This window comes from Ovis canadensis, chromosome 3, assembly GCF_042477335.2.
Source record: "Ovis canadensis isolate MfBH-ARS-UI-01 breed Bighorn chromosome 3, ARS-UI_OviCan_v2, whole genome shotgun sequence".
Taxonomy (NCBI): domain Eukaryota; kingdom Metazoa; phylum Chordata; class Mammalia; order Artiodactyla; family Bovidae; genus Ovis; species Ovis canadensis.
Genome location: NC_091247.1, coordinates 104,374,314 through 104,397,938, shown reverse-complemented (window position 1 = coordinate 104,397,938; position 23,625 = coordinate 104,374,314). Strand labels below are relative to the sequence as shown.

Sequence of the window (23,625 nt, the reverse complement as noted above, 5' to 3'; positions counted from 1 at the left end):
ACCAAGGGCCAGGCTCACGTCTGTGTCCTGCTCCCACGCAGTTTCTCAGCCGCATAAAACGACAGACCCTTCCCTGGGGCCACTCCACAGGCCCTGCTCCCTCCTAACAGGCCACTCCTCCCCAGCTTCCTTTCCCTCTCCCAAACCCCAAATCAGAGATTCCCACTAAGACTGGTTTTTGCCCCTTCCCAGGGACGTTGGGCAACGTCTGGAGGCATTTTTGACTCTCACCACAGGAGGCAGGAGGTTGCTACTGGCATCCCGCGGGTAGTGGCCAAAGATGCTATCAAAACACCTTACAAGGTCCAGCACAGCCCCCTCTCCCCAGCGAAGACTCATCAGTCAGAAAATGCTGCTAGGGCCAAGACTGAGAAACTGCAGGGGGCGATTCAGCACTGGTTCAGTCCTGGGATCCTTTCCTCCTGCACCTGAACTCTTCTTGGGGAATTTCACCCAGCCCCCGGTACCCACCTGCATTCTAATCACTCTCCAAAGTACGTCCTGTGCCCTGAACTTCAGACTCAGAAAGCCCACAGACTTCCTGACCGACCCATTTGACATCCAGTAGCCACCAACTTCCCTGGTGGCTCGGCTGGTAAAGAATGCGCCTGCAATGCGGGAGACCAGGGTTTGAACCCTGGGTTGGGAAGATCCCCAGGAGGAGGGCATGGCAACACATTCCAGTATTTCTTGCCTGGAGAATTTCATGGATGGAGGAGCCTGGCGGGCCACAGTCCACAGGGTTGCAAAGACACGACTGAATGGCTAAGCCCAGCCCAGCCCCCGACTTGCAACACCGATTTCTCCTGAACCCTCTCCCCTCGGTTCTCAAGGCTGAGATGCCTTCATCCCCTGCTCATCCAACGGCAGGCGTGCTTATTTCAACCTCCAAAACACACTCCCCGAGCACCCACTTTCGCCCTTTCCCATCATCCCGCCACTCTTGCTCATAACTGCAGGGGCTACCAGCTGTTCTGCCCGATTCCAACTCGCTTTTCAAAGCACATCCAAATAACTTTTTTTCATGTTTTATTATTTTTTTACTTTACAATATTTTATTGGTTTTGCCATACATCAACATGAATCCGCCACGGGCATACACGTGTTCCCAATCCTGAACCCCCCCTCCCACCTCCCTCCCCATACCATCTCTCTGGGTCATCCCAGTGCACCAGCCCTAAGCATCCTGTATCCTGCATTGAACTTAGACTGGCGATTCGTTTCTTATACGATATTATACATGTTTCAATGCCATTCTCCCAAATCATCCCACCCTCTCCCTCTCCCAGAGTCCAAAAGACTGTTCTATACACCTGTGTCTCTTTTGCTGTCTCGCATACAGGGTTATTGTTACCATCTTTCTAAATTCCATATATATGCATTCAATTCAGTTCAGTCGCTCAGTCGTGTCCGACTCTTTGCGACCCCATGAATCGCAGCACGCCAGGCCTCCCTGTCCATCACTAACTCCTGGAGTTCACTCAGACTCACGTCCATCGAGTCCGTGATGCCATCCAGCCATCTCATCCTCGGTCGTCCCCTTCTCCTCCTGCCCCCAATCCCTCCCAGCATCAGAGTCTTTTCCAGTGAGTCAACTCTTCGCATGAGGTGGCCAAAGTACTGGAGTTTCAGCTTTAGCATCATTCCTTCCAAAGAAATCCCAGGGTTGATCTCCTTCAGAATGGACTAGTTGGATCTCCTTGCAGTCCAAGGGACTCTCAAGAGTCTTCTCCAACACCACAGTTCAAAAGCATCAGTTCTTTGGCGCTCAGCCTTCTTTACAGTCCAACTCTCACATCCATACACGACCACAGGAAAAACCATAGCCTTGATTAGACAGACCTTAGTTGGCAAAGTAATGTCTCTGCTTTTGAATATGCTATCTAGGTTGGTCATAACTTTCCTTCCAAGGAGTAAGCCTCTTTTAATTTCATGGCTGCAGTCACCATCTGCAGTGATTTTCGAACCCCCAAAAATAAAGTCTGACACTGTTTCTACTGTTTCCCCATCTATTTCCCATGAAGTGATGGGACCAGATGCCATGATCTTCGTTTTCTGAATGTTGAGCTTTAAACCAACTTTTTCACTCTCCTCTTTCACTTTCATCAAGAGGCTTTTGAGTTCCTCTTCACTTTCTGCCATAAGGGTGGTGTCATCAGCATATCTGAGGTTATTGGTGTTTTTCTTTCTGGCTTACTTCACTCTGTATAATTGGCTCCAGTTTCATCCACCTCATTAGAACTGATTCAAATGTATTCTTTCTGATGGCTGAGTAATACTCCATTGTGTATATGTACCACAGCTTTCTTATCCGTTCGTCTGCTGATGGACATCTAGGTTGCTTCCATGTCCTGGCTATTATAAACAGTGCTGAGATGAACACTGGGGTACACGTGTCTCTTTCAATTCTGGTTTCCTCGGTGTGTATGCCCTGCAATGAGATTGCTGGGTCATAAGGCAGTTCTGTTTCCAGTTTTTTAAGGAATCTCCACACTGTTCTCCATAGTGGCTGTACTAGTGTGCATTCCCACCAACAGTGTAAGAGGGCTCCCTTTTCTCCACACCCTCTCCAGCATTTATTGCTTGTAGATGTTTGGATCGCAGCCATTCTGACTGGAATAACTTTAACATAATTATGCTTACTTTTGGCTGCTCTGAGTCTTCGCTGTCGCGCGTGGGCTTTCTCTGATTGCGGTGCTTGGGCTTCTCCCTGCAGTGGCTTCTCTCGCTGCAGAGCACGGCTCAGTCGTGGCGCACACGCGTAGTTGCACCGCGGCTTGTGGGATCTTCCAGGACCAGGGATCAAACTGTGTCTCCTGTGTTGGCTGGTGGATTCTTTACCACTGAGACACCAGAGAAGCCCCTGAATGACTTTTTAAATTTTTAGATCGGGTCTTGTCACACCTCTCCTTAGAAACTCTCAGCAGAGGCCCCTGCTGCTCTCAGAATAAACCATCCGTCCATGACTGACCAGGCCCTTGCCTGCCTCCTCCTTACCGCCCGCACACACCCCTCTCTCCACACACGCTGGCCTGACACACCTTGCTTCTTCCTGCCTCAGGGCCTTTGTGCTGGCTGTTCTTTCCCCAGATGGCCCCAGGATAGCAGCGTCCTGCCATTCAGGTGAAATGCCATCAACACACGCTCCCCTCTTCCATCACTTGTCAATCCCAGATGCTTTATTGGCCTGTTTACTGTCCATTCCTCTCCCCATCCCCCAATAAACTCCAGAAGAATAGAAAGCCTGCCTTGTTCCCTATGTTATTCCCAGTGCCTATAACGGAGCCTGCCTGGCCCCCAAATACAACAGATGTGTGTCGGGTGAGTGAATCAACTGATGAATGAGCCCACAGAGCTGTGTGGTCGGGGATTGGCAAACAAGTCTCAGGCCGTGAGAGGTGGCAGCTAGCCCCCTGGGCTCTGGTTGACGCCCCAGGGTCGTCTCACACGTCACACCCTCCATGCTGGGGCTCCGGGGACCAGACCATGACTGGGTCATCAGGACAGTGTGGGGCTCAGGGGACAGGCCTGGGCCCAGAGCTGGCCTGGGGCCCGGACTCTACTAACAGGCGTCTTCTTGGGGAGGACAGGACAAGGACAGCCTTGTCCCTGATCACTGCCAACAGAGAGTAAGCAGTCTTCCCTGGGAGGCATCAGGATCAACCAGCCCCACTGCCCTGTGCAGAGAACCCAGCATCCAAGATCAAAAGCCGCCTGTTAACAGAGGCTCATGACAGCAGCCTCTGCGAGCTGGGCGGGCCTTGCAGTGCAGAGCACATCACCTCCTCTGACCCACAGTGGCCTTCAGGAAACCCCAGCCTGGCGTCAGCGGCCTGGCTCGCTACTCAGAGACCCACAGGTCACGAGGCAGCCATGCTGATAAACAGGCTCACGTACCATCTCTAGCCTAGGGGTGGCCCAAAGTCTTTTCCTGGGAATCTTCCAGGGGAGCAGTCACCCTGCTAGGAGCATGGCCAGAGCCCTACTTCTTCGCTGTAAACTGTGGCACCCACCTCCCAGGCCTGGGAGCAAGACAAGGGACAGCATCCCCACACCACAGTCCTTCCCTGACATTCACACCTGAGCTCAGGCCCTTGCTCAGTCTCAGAAAAATCCTTGACTCAGGACTGAAACCCCAGATAGCCCGAGGGCAGAGGCTCCAGGTCCCCTGACACAGTGAAGAGGATGGCAGAGGGCGCATCTCAGCCCTGCTGCTCAGCCCTATTTCCTTGGGCACACCAGTTTGCTTCCCCGAGTGTGTTCCTGCCTCTGAAATGTGGGTCTCAGCACCTAGAGGGCCCCTCCCAGGAGAGGTCAAGGCACCAGGTATGAGGTAGTCAGCACAGCCCAGCACCAGACTCCTGGAGCAAGTTCCCAACTTTATTTCTACTTTTCCCGAGACATCAGGGGACCTGGCCCCACTGGGACAGGCAGGGCCTCCTGCTGCCCTCCCACCCAAAGCAGGCCCCAGACCTGCACGGGGTGGGGGTGCGGGCGTCCAGCTCGCTCACTGCCATCCCTAGAGACTTTCTTGACCCTGAACAGCCCTCACCAGGGAGGCCAGCAGCTGAAGGAGAGGAGTGGGGATCGGCTGAAGGAAGACAATCAGGGTGGCCCCAAAGACCCTTCCCACCTTCCAGGGCCTCCTCGGGCCAGGTCTGGGGGGCGGGGTCTGAGTAGAGGCCAAGTTCCTGGGGAGAGCAGCGCGGGTGACGGCAGCTTTGAGTCCTGACTTCAGGTCCTAGTGTTCTTGCTGAGTTTCCCGCAGCAAATTTCCCCGCACCTAGGCCCCCACCTCTTCCTCTCCCCGGGGGGCAAGGGAGGAAGTGGGGTTCTGGAAGCCTCCTGGAGCGCAGGGCTGCGTTCCCAGGTTCCCAGCGCTCAGACAGCCGGGAGAGGGGCTGCACCCAGGGTCCCGACCACGGGGCGGCCTGAGGGAGCGGTGAAGGTACCGTTAGTCCCTGCGGGGGGCTCCGCCTCAACCTCAGAGGGGCTCCCGGGGCCTTCAGGGAGGCCCAGCCCTCCAGGTCCCTGTCCCTGGAGCCGCAAGAAGTCACCTCCCATCCTCCCTGGGGGCTGAGGCAGGAGATGAGAGCCGGCAGAGCCGGCACTCCCCCTGACTGACCTAGAGGGTCTCTCTGTCCTAGGAGCCTTTGGGGAAACGTGACAGGGAAGGAAGGAGCAGAGAGGGGCCCAAGCCTCAGATGGAGGTCCAGAGAAGCTGGGAGGCAGGGGTGCTGCCCAGAGGGACAAAGGGGCCGGAAGCCACAGGCTTGACTTCTGAGTGTCCTCATAAAGCAGTTTCTGGGTACACAGGCCCCTGGCAGAGCAGGGTTCCCCAGAAGAGCCTAGATGGATGCGGATTGGTCTTCTTCTAGAGATGGGGCACTTGGTGCTGCTGGGATGGCACCAGGGCAATGTCAGGAAAGACTGCCCCAGGCCTTGGCCTCAGGGGAGGAAGCTGGGGGCTGACAGGGCAGGGTCGGCAGAGGCCTTCACTTCAGAATTCCTCAGGGTCGGGGGCTTCCATGCATGAAGGCTCTCTTCAGACCTGGCAGCGGCATGTTGGTCTTCCGCCCCGAAGCCTCTGGGGTCAGATCTACTGGATTCCTCCAACAACGCCTTCAGAAGCTGCTGCAGCGGTGACCTAGAGCCCGGAGTGGGGCTCCTACCACCCCCAGGGGTCTGGAGCCCTAGAGCAGGAAAGACAGGTTATGTCCCAGAGTCACAGAAGGACAGTGCGAGAGCCAGAGCACCCTTCAGCCTTGTGCAGAGACCTAGAACCCACCATGATCCTGCCACGCCACTGCCCAACACCTTTGAAACCCTGATTCCCAGCTCCCCCAAGAGACAAGAAGCTCGGAGCCATGCCATCCCCTCCCCACGTGGCCCCAGAGGTCACCGTCAGACGGTCAGCCACTGGGACCCTCAGTGACCTCCCACCATACCCTGGCTTCGCTGATGGCCAGCTCCCAACCAAGCACTGCAACCCTCAGCACAAACGCCCCGGGGCCACTCTACACAGCAACACGTCATCTCTTGCCTGTATCCAAAGCCTTTTCCAGAACTTCTACACTTGTAGCTACATCCTAACCCAGGGTGTCAGCAGGACACACGTGACTGTCAGGCCCAAGAGCTCAGTGGGGTGGGTCCTGTTGGCCCTTCTCCGCCACTCCCAGACCACAGCTGGCTGCCACCGGCTACTTCTTAAGACTCATTTTGGGCCCAAGTTATCTGGCTGGCCAGCCACACCCTCTAAGCACTGCTTTGATCCTTGCCCGCCCTCCAGCTGCTTCCTAATGAGGCCGTATCTTCCATTATGAACACTGGCCCATCTGAGCTGACACGCTTCAACCAGTGACTTCCCAGGCCGCTCCCTGCCTGGACCTGCAGGAACCACGACCCCTGAAGTCCTGGGCCCCAGCAGCCCATCCTCTGGGCTCTGCCTCCTCTGCTTCCAGCCCACTTGCCTCAGTGCCATGACCCTCCAGCCCCGCTGAGCCCCCAAAGCCCATCCTCTTGCTCCATAGCCTCCTCACTTCCGAAACACCCTCCACACCTGGCATGGGTCCCCTAAACCTCACTGCAGTCACTCCCTGAGACATCCCCAGGCCCCCCAACTCTGGCAGAACTGCCCAGAGCACCCCAGTCCTAGAGGACGAAGTGACTAACCTAGGCCACCCCCGTCAGCTGCCCAGCACCACCGCGACCCCACTGAGTGTCTCTCAGAGGTTTCCTCTCCTGAGCCCCAGTCAGCCACTCCACGTCTTTCCCTCCCCGCACATCCTCTTCTCCCAGCCTCTCACCTCACTCCTTTGCCATCAAAGCCTGGGACTGAAGCCCCTCATAGCACATCAAGACCACACACCAACTGGAATCTGCTTCCATCTTCTTCCTTGCCACTAGGTCCAAGAAAGTGCCTCAGCTCCCAAGGAGAACAGCTCCTTCTCGAATATTCTGGATATTCTTCTGCCCCATGAATCCTTTCCCCCTTCTCCATGGGGTCATTATTTCCATACCCAAACTTGCTTGTATATCCACTATCTTGATGCACTTTCCACTGACTCATGACCACTTCTAGCCACCTCTCAATTCTGTTCTTGAAGCTAGTCAAACCTCTCAAATAGTTGCCCACAAAACTCTTGCCATTGTCTCTTATTGTTTTTAATCTTTCTAATATTTGATATCATAGGAAATAAGTCTGCAAAATGGTGCTGGAGCTGCATAATTACATGCAAAACGACTGAACTATTAAGCGCAGCGCATGTCCAACTCTTTGAAACCCCATGGACTGTAGCCCACCAGGCTTATCTGTCCATGGAATTTTCCAGCAAGTATACTGGAGTGGGTTGCCATGTCCTTCTCCAGGAGATCTTTCCAAACCAGCGATTGAACCCAGGTCTCCCATATCACAGGCAGATTCTTTACCATCTGAGTCACCAGAGAAGCCCTGGTGTACATGCAAAATACATTGGATTAAATCTACATGACCTCGAGTTGGGCAAATCCTTCTTAGATATGACACCAAAAGCACAGTGATAAGAAAATACAAGTTGGACTTTGCATCAAAATTTTAAATGTTTATAATCAAAGAACACCATCTAGAAAGTTAAACCACCCATGAAATGTGAGAAAATATTTCTAAATGATATGTCCTATAAGGGACACGTATTCAGAATATCTAAAGAACTCCCACAGTTTACCAGTAAAAGACAACCCAACAAAAAAAACAGGCAAAAGATTTGAACATTTTTCCAAACATATACAAAAGACCTATAAGCACATAAAGAGGCGTTCACAGGCATTCAGGAAATGCAAATCAAAGCTACAACAAAATACCACTTCACACCCACTTGGGCACAGTTATAACCAGAAGGGGTGAAAAGGGCTGCTACCAGCATGTATGTGAAACTTCATATACATGCTGGCAGAAATGAAGAGTACACCCAGTTTGGAAAACAATTTAGCAGTAAAGTATGGAGTTACCAAAGAACCCAGAAATTTCACTCCTAAGTATATATCCAAAAAGAAAAGAAAATACATGTCCACATAAAATCTTGCACATGAATGTTTTTTGTCTCACTAGACTAGAAATGGCCCAGAGAGCCTTTGATAATGGATTAAAAAAACGTGGCATCTCATTCAAGAGTAAAAATGAAGTCCAGTTGACCCTTGAACAACACAGGTTTGAACTGCAGGAGTGCACTGATACGTGACTCCTCTCAGCAAATGCTCTACAGTACCATACAGTCAGCTGAATCCTTGGATGTGGAGGACTGACTGGAGTTGTAGGCAGTCAGAGGGTCTGTTGCACAGAGGGTCAGCGCCACTAACTCTCAGACTGTTCAAGGATCAGCGGTACTGATATGCTATACCATGGACGGACCTTGAAAGCATAATGCTATGTGAAAGAAGCCAGTCACAGAAGACCATCTTGTATGGTTCTGTTTGTATGACTTGCCCGGAGTAGGCAAACCTAGAGAGACAGAATGCAGAGTAGAGACTGCCTGTGATGGATGGGGAGTACACGTGTGCGAAGATACTAAGGAGTAGATTCTGAGTCATGGGGTACACACACTTCAGCTTCGCAAGCTACCGAATTGTTTTCCAAAGCGGTGCAGCACTTATACTCCTATCGGCAGAGTATGCATGTCATCATTGCTTCGTCGTCCCATTTGTAGCTGGCAGATCTGACTTCTAAATGTCTGCCAACTTCTAAGGGATGAAAAAGGGTGCTGTGGTCTTTATTTGCATTTCCCCAATTACTAATGAGGTAATGGTGACGAGAAAAGGTTACCAGGGCAACCAGCTTCAGAAAAATGTTTCTTCACAAGACGAAATAACAGTTGCCAACTGGTGGCTATCTCACAGGCTAGAAGGCAGTCACCTGGTCATGCCCAAATGCAAGGGGGATGGACAAATGTGGACTTTATCCCAGCCAGCCATGTGCTCAGCTGAAAATCAGCGGGCCTGGCACACAGCACAGGGAAATACAGTCAACACGATACACGGAGCTGTCTCGATTCTCTTTCCTGTCGATCTCATCACGCCTCCTGCTTCTCCCTTGCACAGCCACTGCCTGGTTCTGCACTCTCACCCCTGCCTGGACCAGCTGCATCTTTTTAAAGACTTAAAATGTATTTTAATAAATTGATGCTGCATTACAACTGACTTTTGTATATTGATTATATTCACCTTTAAAAATTCTTATTAGTTCTAGTAATTTTTTTGTAGATTCCTTTCAATGCAGATTGTCATCTATGAATAGTGACTTTTTTCTTCCTTCTCAAACCTCAAGCCTTCATTTTTTGTTGTACCACAAGGGCTAAGACCTTGTTGAATAGATGAGACAAGAATGGAAAAACTTCTTAGTCTTAATGTTTTGACATTTAAAATGATTTTTGGTCTGGTTTTTTTGTAGGTATGTTAAGGTTAAGAGGGGCTTCCCTGGTGGCTCAGAGGTTAAAGCGTCTGCCTCCGACGTGGGAGACCCAGGTTCGATCTCTGGGTCGGAAAGATCCCCTGGAGAAGGAAATGGTAACCCACTCCAGTATTCTTGCCTAGAGAATCCCATAGACAGAGAAGCCTGGTAGGCTACAGTCCACGGGGTCGCAAAGAGTCGGACACGACTAAGCGACTTTACTGTCACTTTCACTTAAGGTTAAGAACGTGACCTCTATTCCTATTTGCTAGCAGTTTTTATCATAGCTGAGTGTTAATTTTTTTCGAGTGCTTTTTCTGCATCTGAATGGTGAGCCCCTGGTCTGCCCCTGCTCACCTCTACAGACTTCCCTCCTAGCACTCGACCCTCACTAATACCACCTCGCCCTTCTTGCAGCTCCTCAAATCACCCTACTCCCTGTCACTCACCTCTCCCACTGGGCTCGTGGCCACTTGGGCTGCAGTCATAAAACTTGCGGACCCGTGCAATGTCTGAGTTGCTTAGGTTCCATCGCTGGCCAATGGGGACACTGCGGGCCCAGAGTGGAGTGATGGTGGGCAGCCCACGCCGGCTGAAGGCAAGCCTGAAACCCAGGAGGCAAGGGCCTGAGTCCAGACTGGCTGGGCTGGCAGGACAGTGAGGAGGGAAGAAAGTCAGAAAGGGGGTGCTCACCTCCCATAGTGCATCACCGAAGAATAGTCATAGGGCACCAGCATGTTGCTGCTCCGAGATTTGATGAAGTTCATTTCAAAACCTGAAGAAAGTACTCGGCGGTGGGGAAGAGGGCCAGGGGAGGAGGGGAAGGCGGCAGGGGGCTCCTGGGAGTGTCCAGCCCACCTGAGGGGGCCCAAAACCACACCCAGAGTGCATCTCTTCACCCCACCCCATTTCTGATCCCCGTCTCCTCGGTGTCCCGGGAGGGTTCCAGATCTGCGCCAGCTGATGTATTAATACAAGCACAGGGACTTGGTGGCTGGCCCGCCATCGCCTCCTAAGACTTCTCTCCCCCGTCTCTTCTCCTCTCAGGCTTGCCCTGTGTGAAACTATCTTTATACTAATACAGTCCACAGCTTTCAAGAAGTCCCACGCTGCTCAGGGCCTTGGATGCCCACTACCAGCGAGATCAAGTGCCTAGTCCCCACCCCAGGCTTGGAGACCTGTGAGCTCACCATCTACCAGGGGTACACCCCACCCCCAGGAGCAAAGCCGCCTGCCCCACCCCCAACCCCCGGTGTGGAGTTCAGCCTTTTCCCATTGGCCAGAGCGCTTGCTTCTTCCTGTCCCTTGGCCCCTCCAGGCCTGGGAGCAACAAGCTTCCCTCCCTCAACTCTTCTCCTGCCGTTCAGTGTGCCTCTGAAAGAACGGTTTTACCCCCCGTCTTTGCTCCCCTAAAGACCCCAGGCCTAGCCAGCTGCCTTTACACTCACCCATGGTTACCAGCAGCCTCCTCACCACTAAAATGGTCATCTAACACCTTTATATCCCATCCCTGCCTGGAAATACCTACCCAGTAGAGTGCTTACTTTTTCCTTTTAAAACCCTTTAAGTTATTAAACATAATTTTGAGTAGGCAAGATATTCATCTGACTCAAAACTCAGAAAATATGAAGATACAGAATGCTTCCCACTCCATCCCCCTTGAGTTCCCACCTCCACAGTTAATTGATGTTACCAGTTTGTATATTTTAGCAGTTTGTTATTTACATATTAACTATGTACAAACATTCTCATTTTTCTTCATTCTTTAGCAATTTTTCCCATTAGGGTAGCTGATGTTTAATTTTATTGTTAAAAGAAAAAACAGCTTTTTCATTTATTGGTGCTGTTTTGTTTTCTAACTCATTAATTTCTGCTTTTCCCTTCACTAATGCCCTTTTTTCTTAACTTGAATTGAAATGCCAAATTTGTCCTCTATTTTTGTGGATCTAAGTATTTCAGTCTACATATTTTCCCTGTGTATTGCTTTAGCTATGAACCCTTGGTTCTAATTTTCAAGCTCTAAGAATTCCCGCAATTTGTTTTTAACTCTGTAGCTTAAAAAACGGTTTGTTGTTTTCTAAATTGTAATTTTCAACTGGATAACATTTTTCACTTTGTTACTAGCTTCTACTTTTTAGATCATGATCAAACTGTTTGTATTAACCCTACTTTTTCAAATTTGAAGTTTTTGTGGCTATCATAAGCCTTTACAAGGATTCCATGGGCACTTGAGCTTTTTTTTGTGTTCACTGCGCAGTGACATGCTCCCTAGAATGGAAGCACAAAACCCTAACCACCGGACATCCTGGGAAGCCCCTTCATAAGCGCTGGAAGGTCTGCAGCCTATTTTTATAGCGTGGTGTTGCTATGGCCTCCCCACCTCCAGACTAATCTCTGATCTCAATCTCTAGCCCCCATCCCACTAAGAGGCGCTGCCCATTTTCCCATCCCATTCTCGCATGGGGGTCATCCATGTATGATGGCTGCTGTCTCGGGCCTCCTCCCCTAACCATAACCCCACAGCAGCAGCAAAGGCATTCATACCAGAAGCCCTCCTCTTACACGAAGCCTTTCAAGCTTTCATTTGCGTCCATACCCCCAAACCCAAATCACTCACCTCCTCTGCTCTCCTCCCTCCTGAATCAATTGTCTCGACTCCTCTCACCTCCTATATCAGGCTTTCCCCCGCTGCCAAAGGACAGGGCCTCACCGTTGCTGGAGCCAGATCCTTGGCACCTTGCCCAGCACATAGCTGCGGCTCCCTCGCGTCCAGGGCAGTGACCCGCTCTCCGGACCAGCTCTCCCACTGCCACTTTTCAGGACCTGGTCTCCCTACCCTTTATCCCAGAGGCCCGTCAGCAGCCATCTCACAGCCTCCACAGGGTTGCCCTCCACCTCCTGTGTCGGGCACTTGGCACACGCGCATAGCCCACTACCACTGAGAGATCTGTCTTGGCTCAGCTCCTCAACTGGAGCACAGTCCCTGGCCAGAGCCTCAGGAGCAGAGTCCCAGGCACGCAGGGCTGCTGGTGAGTGTGAGTGAGCAGGAGTCATAAGACCATCAGCTCCGCCCTCAGGTAGCTACCGGTGTCAGTGAAGAGACGAGGCAGGGCAGATTGATGCCCTAGTTTAGGGTGACTGTGGGCGGCACTGAAGCCTCAGGGCCATTCTCCATCGGGGTCATTCTCCATGTCTTGGAGGAAAGCAGGAATCCCACCTTCCCCATGGGAGACAGGCAGGTAGCGGGGAAGATGGAAAACCTTTCCCAAATGGCCAGGCAATTCCTTGGGCGCAGGCCATGCCTGCCGCCTTCTCCTGACAGGACCACCTCTCCTCCACCTCCCCCACCATGCACGGCCTGGCTTACCTGGGAGGATCTCATTCCAGTTCACGCGGATGTAGCGGTCCCGGTCGGCCCGCGAGTGCTCATGCCAGAAGCCCAGCACGTGCATGAGCTCGTGCAGGACGATGCCCGGGCCCCTCTGGAGACAGCTGGGCCCTAGAGACACCACCTGCATCCCTCCACTGCGGCCAATGCTCGAGAAGCACCTGCAGGGCCACGAAAGTGCTGGGTGGGCACCGGCCAGGAGAATCGGCAAGCCCAGGCCCCTCGCCCCTTCTCCCAAGACCTGGGATAAGAGCACCCAGAGCAAGTCCCCGTCCTGGGCTGTAGCCCCGAGCTTGTTGTTCCCAAGTCCCCCCGACTGCCTGGCCCTCTGTGAACGGGGTGTTCTGGAACCCTGTTTCCAGCCTGCCCTGTAAGGAGTTGGTGAGAACTGATGTTAACATCGATGACGGAAGCAGCTGATTACGTGAATGTCTCCACACGGGGAGCCCCGAGTCAAAGCTCTCGTGCACATTCTCTTAGGGGCCTACCAAGCTAGGAAAGCAGTATTACCATCACCTGCATTTCAGAGAGAAGACAGAAGGGCCTCAGAAGTTAAGGGACTTGCCAGAGTCACCTGGCTCCTGCACCATGGAACCTGGATCCGAGGCCAGGTCTGCCCCATGACGCCTGCACTCACTCCCCAGGTCACATAGTCTCCCGGGAGCACCTCCTTGCCCACCTCTCCTGAGCATTTGCCCCAAGTATTTGAAGGTCTAGCTCATGCGGAGCAGACCACTCAGATGGGCAGGAGGACTCTAGACCCGGGAGAACAGGCCCAGACACAGGTTTTAGACAACAGTTTTGTTAATTTCGGGCTGAACTCAAAGACAGCTGAGGCTCTCACCATGCACACATAGGCACACTGGCACACACACCAAGAAGCACTTACCCAGTCATGGGGACGATGGAAATGAAGTCCCTCTGGCCATCGTAGGCAACAAACCGGATGCACGTGAAGCGTTCAAACTCAGCAAATGCCTCCAGGATGACTCGGCGGCTGGGCTTATCTGGGGAAGAGACTCGTCCGCTAAAGCCCCAGCCAGGCTCCCTCCACTCCTCTCCCCCAGCTGTCTGCACGTGGGGAAGGAGCTGAGCTTTAGGTCACTCTCCAGTGTGGAACGTCAAGCAACGTCAGCGTGGGGCTTCCCTGGTGGCCCAGTGGTTAAGACTCCGTGTTCCAAGTGCAGGGAGCATGTGTTCCATCCCTAGTCAGGGAACCAGGATCCCACATGCCTCACAACACGGCCAAAAACAAGTAAGGATGGACGGATGGATGGAGGGGTGGGTGGGTGGTGGATGTAGATAGATGGGAAGAAAGGGCAGCAAGAGGTGTGGGGAGGAAAAAGCAGGGCTCCAGGTGCACCCTGGCTGTGTGACCTTGGGCTGGTCACTGTCTTCTGGGCCGTCTGGTCTTGAAATGGATCAGACTGTGCCTAGGTGTGTCTTCCCCATCAGCTCCTCCAGGACTTTAGCAGCCCAGCTCAGGGGCCCATGAGACAGAGGGCTTCTGATAGAAGGGTTCTTTGGGTGATGGTGGAAGAAGCACAAAGGGGAATTAAAACCCATAGAGAGGACTTCCCTGGTGGCTCAGCGGTAAAGAATCCGCCTGCTAATGCAGGAGACATGCTTCAATCCCTGTTCTGGAAAGACCCCACATGCTGCAGAGCAACCAAGCCCGTGAGCCACAACTGCTGAGCCTGGGGTCTGGAGCCCACGAATTCTAGCTGCTGGAGCCGGCTCACCCTAGAGCCAGCACCCTGCAACCGGAGAAGCCGCCAAAATGAGGAGCCTGGGCACCCAGCGAATGAGCAGCCCTGCTCACTGCAGTCAGAGAAAGCCCGTGCAGCAGTGAAGACCAGCACAGCCAGTACAAATAAATACAAATGAAAAACAAAGTCTGCTGTATGTCACTACAGAAACAAAACGAAGAGGAGCCGCGCTGCACAGGGAGAAAGGCCCGCGGCTCCAGGGCTTGGGGCCGACTCACCGTACTTGCTGGAGAGCAGGAAGGGGACATCCACGACACCGCCGTTCTTGGGCCACTTGCTGCTGGTCGCCGAGAACAGCCGGAAGGGACTCTGGGGAGAGAGGGCGGCTTGGGGAGTAGCCGGCCAAGCTTCCCGCCCCGAGGCTGCCACCCCTCAGGCCCCAGGAGCCCTCAAGATGCGTGCAGTGAGGGTGGCTGCTCATCAGAGAAGGGACAGAAACTGGGAGGTCGGTGGCCAGCTGTGTGATGCCCAGCACAACCCTTTGTTCTAGAGAAAGAAGTTGCCACTTACTCTATCAGGGAGAGAAACCCATGAAATGCAGTAATGTTTATCTTTTTGCCAGTTTTTCTAAATGTCCTGTGGACATCTGATAACAACATATGAGATACAATTTTAAACAATTTGTGTAGGGTATGATTAATAAAATTAAATATAAATCTATATTTAAATTATTAATGATATCATTCAAGATCCTAATTTTTTCTGCACTTGATAAAATATTCTCAGAAATGTTAATATGTCTCACTATGATCATATATTGTTCTTTCCCCCTCATATTTCTTCTGACTTTTGCTTTATGTATCTTTCTTTGTTTGTTAAGGTATCTAATGGTTTATGATGTATCTTTTTTGTGAGTTGTACCTTTTATCATTTTCATCTGTTTCATTTAAAAATAAATTAATTTTTTTTAAAAAAGAGAAACCCAGACAAAATATTTCCTGCAGAGGCTACCAAAGGATCCTGGCTACTGGATCCTGCTTTTACCCTGTGTATTCACTAGGCGACTGGGAACGGGGGCCCTGCCCTGCCCTAGGGGTTCCTGCCCTGGCCTGGGCTGGCCTTTGGCTCTTCTGCCCAGCTCAAGCTGAGCCATCAGTGGACAGCCTCAGACCAGCACCATAGTCTTGCTCTCGCCAAGTCACTGTCCTATTCAAGAGCCTTCTGCCATCCCCAGCCTCCTGAAAGAAGGCCCTGATCCCATCCAGCCGTCTCCCTTTCTGACCCCGCCCCTCACCCCTAGGCAGGATGGTTAGCTTGTTAGTCCTCATTCTGTCTTCCTCAGACCATCACTGCCGTCCCTGAAGTTCACCACACACGCCTCCCCATATCCGCACCAGCCACTCTGCCAACCTGTGCTCGCCTCTTCCTTCATCCCAGTACTCCCTGAGCACCTCCCCGGGGCAGGGTAGCAAGCTGGGGCTTGACGTTCCAAAACCCCTCCTGCAGGAAGCCCTCCCAGACTGACTGCCACCATTCCAGATGTCACACCCTCTGCCAGGCTGGCTTATTCCTAACAGCATTCGCGCTGACTTTGACAAGAAGAGCTACGAGCAGGAAAGATGAACGGCTCACAAGTCACACCCCCATGACGCCTAGGGATGGGCTCACAGGTCTCTGACACTGCTGTGAGGTTATTGTACGTGTGTGTGTGTACGTGTGTGTGTACTTGGTGTGTGTGTGTGTGTGCACACTCCCACTCACCGGCCGGAGGATGTCCCCCTCAAGGAGGAAGCTGCTCTCTGGGGACTCCTTTGGAATCAGCCCTGAAAAGGAAGGGACACACGTGCGTGGGTCCATGCCCCCACCCCCACAACAGACTCTAGGACATGCCCAGCAGGGACCTCCAGCCAAGCAACCCCAGGGCGCACCCTTCCCCGGGCCCTGAGGCTGTGTGACCCCAGGCAAGTCACACAGCCCCTCTGAGTCCCCATCTACAAGCACGAGCAGCACTTCTCAGCCTGATCACACCCTTCCCGCTCAGACAGTACGTTTCTCCCGGGACCACACACGCACACTACCCAATCCCAGGGAATTCTCTGGCAGTGTAGTGGCTGGACTACACACCTCCACAGCAGGGAACACGGGTTCAATCCCTGGTTAGGGAACTAAGACCCTGAATGCCATGCAGCACAGCCAACAGAAAAAAGCCCAGCCCCAGCTCCTGCCTCCTGCATCTGACACCCTCTGCTCCCAGAAGTTGCCATCTCTTCCAGCTATCTCCACACTCCGCTCCAGCCCGAGCCATGGGTCCAGCACATGCCCTGGCCCTCCTGCTCCACTCACCCCCGACCCATCCGTGCGGCACTCCAGACCCTCACGGTGGCAAGTCACCGAAAGTCCAGCCCTCGCCATCACGGCAGGGGGGCTACGGCTCCACCCTCCCCTCCCACCACGCCCACCCCCCCCAGCCCCCTGCACAGTGGGCAGCCCCTCCCTGCACAGCCTCCCTTCTAGGACACCAGCCCCAACAGGAGGCTTAGAAGAGTGCCTTGCATCCTGAAGGTTAGGCTGTTTTGGCCAGTCGCTCAGTCATGTCCACCTGCAGCCCCACGGACTGCACCAGCCAGGTTTCCAAGTCCTTCACTGGCTCCCTGGGTTTGCTCAGACCCCTGTGCGTCCTAGAAGCTGGGCTCCCCAGAGCAGAGCCTGAACCAGGGGGCCATCTGCAGGTGACTGAAGCTGGAGCGCCCGGGGGAGGGCTGGGTTCAGCAGGAGGGCCGCCCAGGCTGACCTCACAGGACCTTCAGACCCCAAGACTCACCCCGCCTTGAGGCAGGGGGCCAGACACCTGCCTGTGGATGCCCCTGTGGGAGGGCCGCCCCAGGCGAGGGAGGAAGCACTTTCCCGGCATCCCTGGACAAGGGCCTCGGGCTACAACGAGGGCCTCGGGCTACAACCAGGTCTGAGGAGCATCCCCAGCAGCTGGGGAGGCGGTGTGCCTCCCGGTAGAGGGCCTCCCGACTGTCACTAGGCTAGGCTCACGGGGAGTCCTCGGGCCACCAGCAGCCCTAGCAGTGTCCTCCACAGCCGCTGAGAAACAGTGCCAGCGCAGCCTCGGGCTGCTCTGGAGTTGGCCAGCTCCAATGCTCTAAGGTGGTCAGCCACCCTGCTCCAGCTTCTCACAGAGCAGGAGGGGGCGAGCCGCATCCAGGAGGTTCACAGCTCCCAGGACAAGCTCTCCCTCCGACCCCCTCCCGCTGCGCTCTGAAATCCCCGTCTTCATTTCTGTGCGCTTTGCCCCAGGTTTTCTGTGTGTTCTGATTCTTCAGCGGAAATCCCCAGGCAGGGAGGCCTGAGACTCACACTTCCTGAGACCCGCAGCGTCTCACACCTGCAGATCATTCCACACCAGGTGGAAGGCATGTTTCCTAACAGCCGCTAATAATTCCACTCACACCAGACTCGGCCTGATAAAAGCCAAGCATGTGTAGTCAATTGCTCAGTCACATCCCACTCTCTGTGACTCCAGGGACTGTAGCCTGCCAGGCTCTTTGGTATTCAGGCAAGAATACTGGAGTGGGTTGCCCTTCTCCAGGGGATCTTCCTGACCCAGGGATCGAACCAGGGTCTCCTGCCTTACAGGCAGATTCTTTACCATCTGAGCGACCAGGGAAGGGGCTCGTCATATTTTAAAACCTCTGCTTTTCCCCCTTCTCATAAAGGTAACACCCCAGTAGAGAAGACACAGAAAAATAGACTTAAGAAGTTTCCCACAGCCCACTTAGCAAGCTGGCATCCCCTTGCAGCTTTTTCTACGCATCTGAGTGTTCAGCTTGGTTTTCATAGGTTACATGGACAACTTCATACCCCTCACCCCACGAGAAGACAGTGTCCTCACCCTGGTTTATTGCAGGAATGTCCTTGTCCCAAGATGTCTGGGTCTCCTCAGGGGTGAGGTCTTCTGAGAATCTGGTCCCACAGGCTCCAGCGCAGTGAGAGGCTGAGGGCGCTCCTAGGATGAAGCCTGGACCAGACACAGGTACGTATGCACAATGGTTACGCAGGATAACAGGACGTGGGGTGAGGGGAGTGGGCTGTCAGACCTCAGGACCCAGGCCCTTCAGGCAGGCCTCCAGGAGGAGTCAGTCCTGGGAGCCCACCTGGCCCTGAGGCCTGGACAACCTTGCAGAAGGAACTTCCCTAGGGGGACAAGTGTTAGATGCTGAGTCGTGTCCGACTCTTTGTGAGCCCATGGGCACGTAGCCCGCCAGGCTACGTGTCCATGGGATTCTCCAGGCATCGCCAAAGGATCTTCCTGGCCCAGGAATCGAACCTGGGTCTCCTACGTTGTGGGCAGATTCTTTACTGCCTGAGCCACTGGAGAAGCCCAGACAGTAAAGAATCCAGCAATGCGGGAGACTTGAGTTCCATCCCTGGGCCAGGAAGATCCCCTGGAGGAGGAAATGGAGACCCACTAGGAGGACCAAGACTGGGCTTCAAAAGGCAGCCCTGGGCTCCGAGTGTCTGGGCAAGTATGAGGCAGGGAGGGAGGGATAAGGAGGGAACAGGGAGGGGCCTCAGCCTCCAACACTGAGGCCATGGTGTGGCTTAGCTTCAGACCCTGCCCCCAGCCCCCTCCTCAGCCCAGGCCTCGGGAAGTGGGCCGGGCAAGCCTGGCACGGAGGGCAGGGCATGAATGTCTGGAGGTGTCAGTCCTGCTGTCTCCTGCCAAGCAGGGCCTCTGCCCCCCAGCATCTTCGGGAGGTCCCCCTGGGACCTGACTTCTAGGAGCATCCCTAGAAGCCCATTCTCCGAGCCATGCTGGTCAGCTTGCATCCCTGCAAGCTGCAGCTATGCCCTCTGGCCACTCCGCACACGGGCTCCACAGGCTGGAGCCAAGGTGAGGGGGCAGGAGAGTGAGGCAACCCACTTACCAGGCAGACAGACCAGAGTCAGGGCCCATGGCCAGAGGCCTTCCATACTCATGCTGCCTGCAGTGGCCCCGCGGCCCCTCAGCTGGCAAGGGCTCCGACTCCCGCGAGATGAAGCAGCCTGGCCGCAGGCTTAGGACCACCGCCTTTCTCAAATAGCAGCTTCGCCAGCCCCCACCTGCAGGCCCTCCCCAGCCAGTTCCACCTGGAGCCCCACCCAACAGCTCCCAGCTGCAGCCCTGTCCTCTCCTACCTGCACTCCCCCTCCCAGCCCAGGCCCACGCCTTCCGGACCCTGGCCTGGCTAAATGGGCTAGCAGGGGTCCCCAGCCTCTGGGCTCTGATGCCCGATGATCTGAGGTGGTGCTGATGGGGCAATAATAAAGTACACAATGAATGTAACGTGCTTGAATCATCCCGAAACTGCCCCCCCCACCCCCATACATGGGAAAGTTGTCTTCCACTAAACGGGTCTCTGAGCCAGAAAGGCCTGGGACCACCGGAAGAAGCGGGCACGAGGCAGCCTGCAGGTGTCCCACTGAGGGGACCTCGTCTCAGGTTCCCTCCCACCACCAGGGGGCAGAGAAACACTGCAGAAAGGTGAGGGCAGCCAGCACAGGGCGGAGCTTCATCCTCCAGTCTGGGCCGACCCCTTTCCTGCCCCTGCCCTGTGCTCAGACATGGGGAGCACTACCTGAGACCCTGAGGCACCCCCAGTCTGACTATGGAAGGAGGAAGAATCACTACGTTTCTATAAGCTTTTATTATGGTGGCTCAGACTGTAAAGAATCCGCCTGCCAATTCAAGAGACCTGGGTTTGATCCCTGAGTTGGGAAGAATTCCCTGGAGAAGGCAACAGCAACCCTCTCCAGTATTCTTGCCTGGGAAATCCCATAGACGTGCAGAATAGTAAACAAGCACACAAGCAGGGAGAAATGAAACTCATAAACTGAACACGGGGGTCAACAGAGCCCCCAGAGGAGCCTAGTTTGTGGAGAAATGGAACTTCTGGATAGCTAGGCCCTCACAAGGACGCTGCCTGTCACCCTCGCAATAGCCTTGCACATCAGCGTTTATCCCCATTTCGTGGGTTCAAGAACTAAAGCTCCTTCCCCATATTCCCCTCCTCCATACCCCCCTGGCCTCTCAGAAGCCTCATCCTCAGAGCTTGCTCACCAAGGGACAGCCTGGATTTAAATCCTGGAGGTGAAGGGTTTGGGGACATCCTCCCCACAATGCCCAGTAAACGGAGTGACAGAGCCGAGGCAGCTCGGCATCCTGCCCTGCCTGGAATCCAGCGCTTCTCAGAAAATAGGAGTCAGAATTATGGGCAGAGGGACTTCTATGGCAGTCCAGTGGTTAAGACGTCATCTTCCAATGCGGAGGTTGTGGGTTCAAGCCCTGGTCAAGGAACTAAGATCTCACATGCCTCCTGTCCAAAGAAATAAAACGTAAAACAGAAGCAGTATTGTAACAAATTCAGGAAAGGCTTTAAAAATGGTCCACATCAAAAAAATCTTTAAAAAGAAGTCACGGGGAGAACGTGATGAAGACAGGCACCCCAACTGCCCAGGCAGGGTGTTACCATTGTGCGTCCATGGGACATCGCTTCAGTCATGTCTGACTCTGTGCGACCCTATGGACTGCAGCCCACCAGGCTCCTCTGTCCGTGGCTAACAGTGCAGGGATGGAGCGGACTGCTTCGGATGAGTGCTTGGTAAAATAACCATAACCGTAAAAGAAACAGATTCGTAGTTTAAGAAAATGCAGCTTGCCTTGAGGGCATTGTGTTAAGTGAAATAAGCCGCTCACAACAGGACAAATGGTGCATGGTTCTCCTTACAGGGTGTTTCTGGAGGAGTCAGACTCAGAGGCAGATGGTAGGACGGTGGTTGCCAGGAGCTGAAGGAGCAGGGAACGGGGAATTGTTTAATGGGTACAGCGTTTCAGTCTTGGAAGACGAAAAAGTTCTGGACATCTGTTTCATAATAATGTGAATGAACACTCTTAACATAATTAAAGTGTGCACTTAAAAATAGTAAAGATGGTACATTTTGTTACATATTTTTACCACGATTGAACATTTTTTCACAAATTAAAGGAAGAAAGGGAGGGAGAAAAGAAGGAAAAGAAAAGAAGGGAGAGGCTTCCCCGATGGCCCAGCGGTAAAGAATCCACCTGCAGGAGACACGCATTCGATCCCTGGTCCGGGAAGATCCCACCTGCTGCTGAGCAACTAAACCTGTCGAGAGCCCGGGAGCCACAACGCCCGAGCCCACCTGCCGCAGCTACTGGAGCCCGCTCGCCCTTGAGCCTGTGCTCCTCAGCAAGAGAAGCCACCACACCGCAACTGGGGAGACCCCCGCTTGCTGCAGCGGAAGAGAAGCCTACACAGCAATGAAGACTCGGCACAGCCAAACACAATAAATACTTTTTAAAAGATCCTTATCTGCAAAGTCCCTTCAAATAAAAGAAAAGAAGGGAAAGAAATGCAGTTTGCTTGAAAGGCAGACTTAAGAACAGGGAGAGAAGGGTGGAGGGGAGTGGGGGGTGAGGTGGAGAGAGGGTGGGATGGAGCTGGGTGACTGCAGGGTAAGCAGGGGCCTCAGCCCCCTCTCCTGCTGCCCCAGATGCCCCCCATCCACCCCGAGCTAGGAGTGGGGGTTGTGTAGACAGAACCAAACAGACCCGCTCAGGGCCTGCAAAGTCCCTGAGAACAACCCCAGCTCTGCTCAGTCCTCACTGGGGAGCAGCTCCCCCATCCCTAGAGCAGAGGGCACAGTGCCCCTGGGGGGACCCCACGGGGTGGGGGGCACGGCGGGTTAGGGGGCAGCAGGGGGGGCGGTTGGGGGGCAGTGTTCATTCGGTCTGAGCACAGGGCTGAGCAGACCACAGGCCCTGCCCTCCTGAGCATCCAGGCTGGCTGAGGTGCACAACTACACACCTGAACACCTTCCTTCCCGGGTCTTCAGAAGCTAACATGTCCTGAGCACCTACTGTGTACAGGTGCTGAGCTAAGCCTTTACTTGAATTGACTCACTGATTCTCAGTACCACCCTACTCAGCAGGGGCCAATGACAAAACCCCATTTTACAGACCAGGAAACTAAGCTACAGAGAGGTAAGCCATATCGGGCCCCTAACTGTCAAACTACACTGCCCTCCTCAGGTGTATCCTGCTGGACAGTCAGAACGCCGGCAGTAAGACCCAGCATACTGCAGAGGTGGCCCTGTGCTGAGTTTGGAAGGACAAAGTAGAGTTAGCCAGATGACACTCTGAGGCCTTGGAGGATCAGCTTGGAGGCTGACACAGGACCGCTGCTCACTGAGCTGTCCCCCAGGGCCTCAGCACCCCTGCTCTCTGGAAAACCACGGCACCCCCTTTCCAGCATCCTCTGCTGCTGGCTGGGCCCAGGGCTCATGTCTCCCCAGACACGCAGTCCACTCTGGGCACACAACTCACGCTCAGTGAAGACATGCTAGTTGGCCGGTGTGGAGAGCAGCGAAGCCCACCCCAGGCCACCTGTCCTCCCCCCTGACATCAGGCCACATGCTTTCCGGGGACAGGAGCAAGCCCTGGTCACTACAGGCATTCTGAGGCCAGGGGACCCAGCCCAGGGATGTGGAATAAGAGCTGAGGGACTTCCCTGGTGGCCCAGAGGCTAAGACTCCGCGATCCCAATGCAGGGGGCCCAGGTTCCATCATGCCACAACCGTGAGTTCACAAGCTCCAACTTAAGATCTCACATGTCACAACCGGAGCTCCTGAGGTGGCCCTAGTAGTAAAAGGGACCACCTCCCAGTGCAGGGGATGCAAGAGACGTGGGTTCCATCCCTGGGTCGGGAAGATCCCCTGGAGGAGGGCATGGCCACCCGCTCCAGCATTCTTGCCTGAAGAATCCCAAGGACAGAGGAGCCTGGCGGGCTACAGTCCATGGGGTCTGAGGCGACTTACCATGCACGCACACACGCATGCCGCACTAGGGATCCCACATAACGCAGTGGGGGTCCGTGGTCCCGAGCGCCACAGCTGGGACCCAGCACAGTCAAATAAAGTAATGATTTTTTGAAGTATGCAATTTGATGAACTAAAATAAAAGAAGGAAGTGAGGGCAGCACCGCCCCGGTACAGGCACATGTTGCACACGGCCCAGGGGGCCCACGACAGGCACAAACAC

At 54.0% G+C, this 23,625-nt stretch overlaps 1 protein-coding gene across 1 annotated transcript; it reads right to left on the bottom strand.

Moving 5' to 3' along the window:
• Positions 1 to 4,362: 4,362 nt before the first annotated feature.
• On the bottom strand, positions 4,363 to 23,421 carry ASTL (astacin like metalloendopeptidase). The gene is made up of 9 exons (XM_069581936.1): positions 23,403 to 23,421; positions 18,417 to 18,542; positions 16,280 to 16,341; positions 14,797 to 14,887; positions 13,699 to 13,816; positions 12,789 to 12,970; positions 10,115 to 10,196; positions 9,871 to 10,025; positions 4,363 to 5,693 (listed from the first exon to the last, which is right to left on the bottom strand). Exons 1-9 carry the CDS (start codon positions 23,419 to 23,421, stop codon positions 5,449 to 5,451), a joined length of 1,080 nt encoding a protein of 359 aa, XP_069438037.1. The 3' UTR covers positions 4,363 to 5,448.
• Between the last annotated feature and the right edge of the window lie 204 nt (positions 23,422 to 23,625).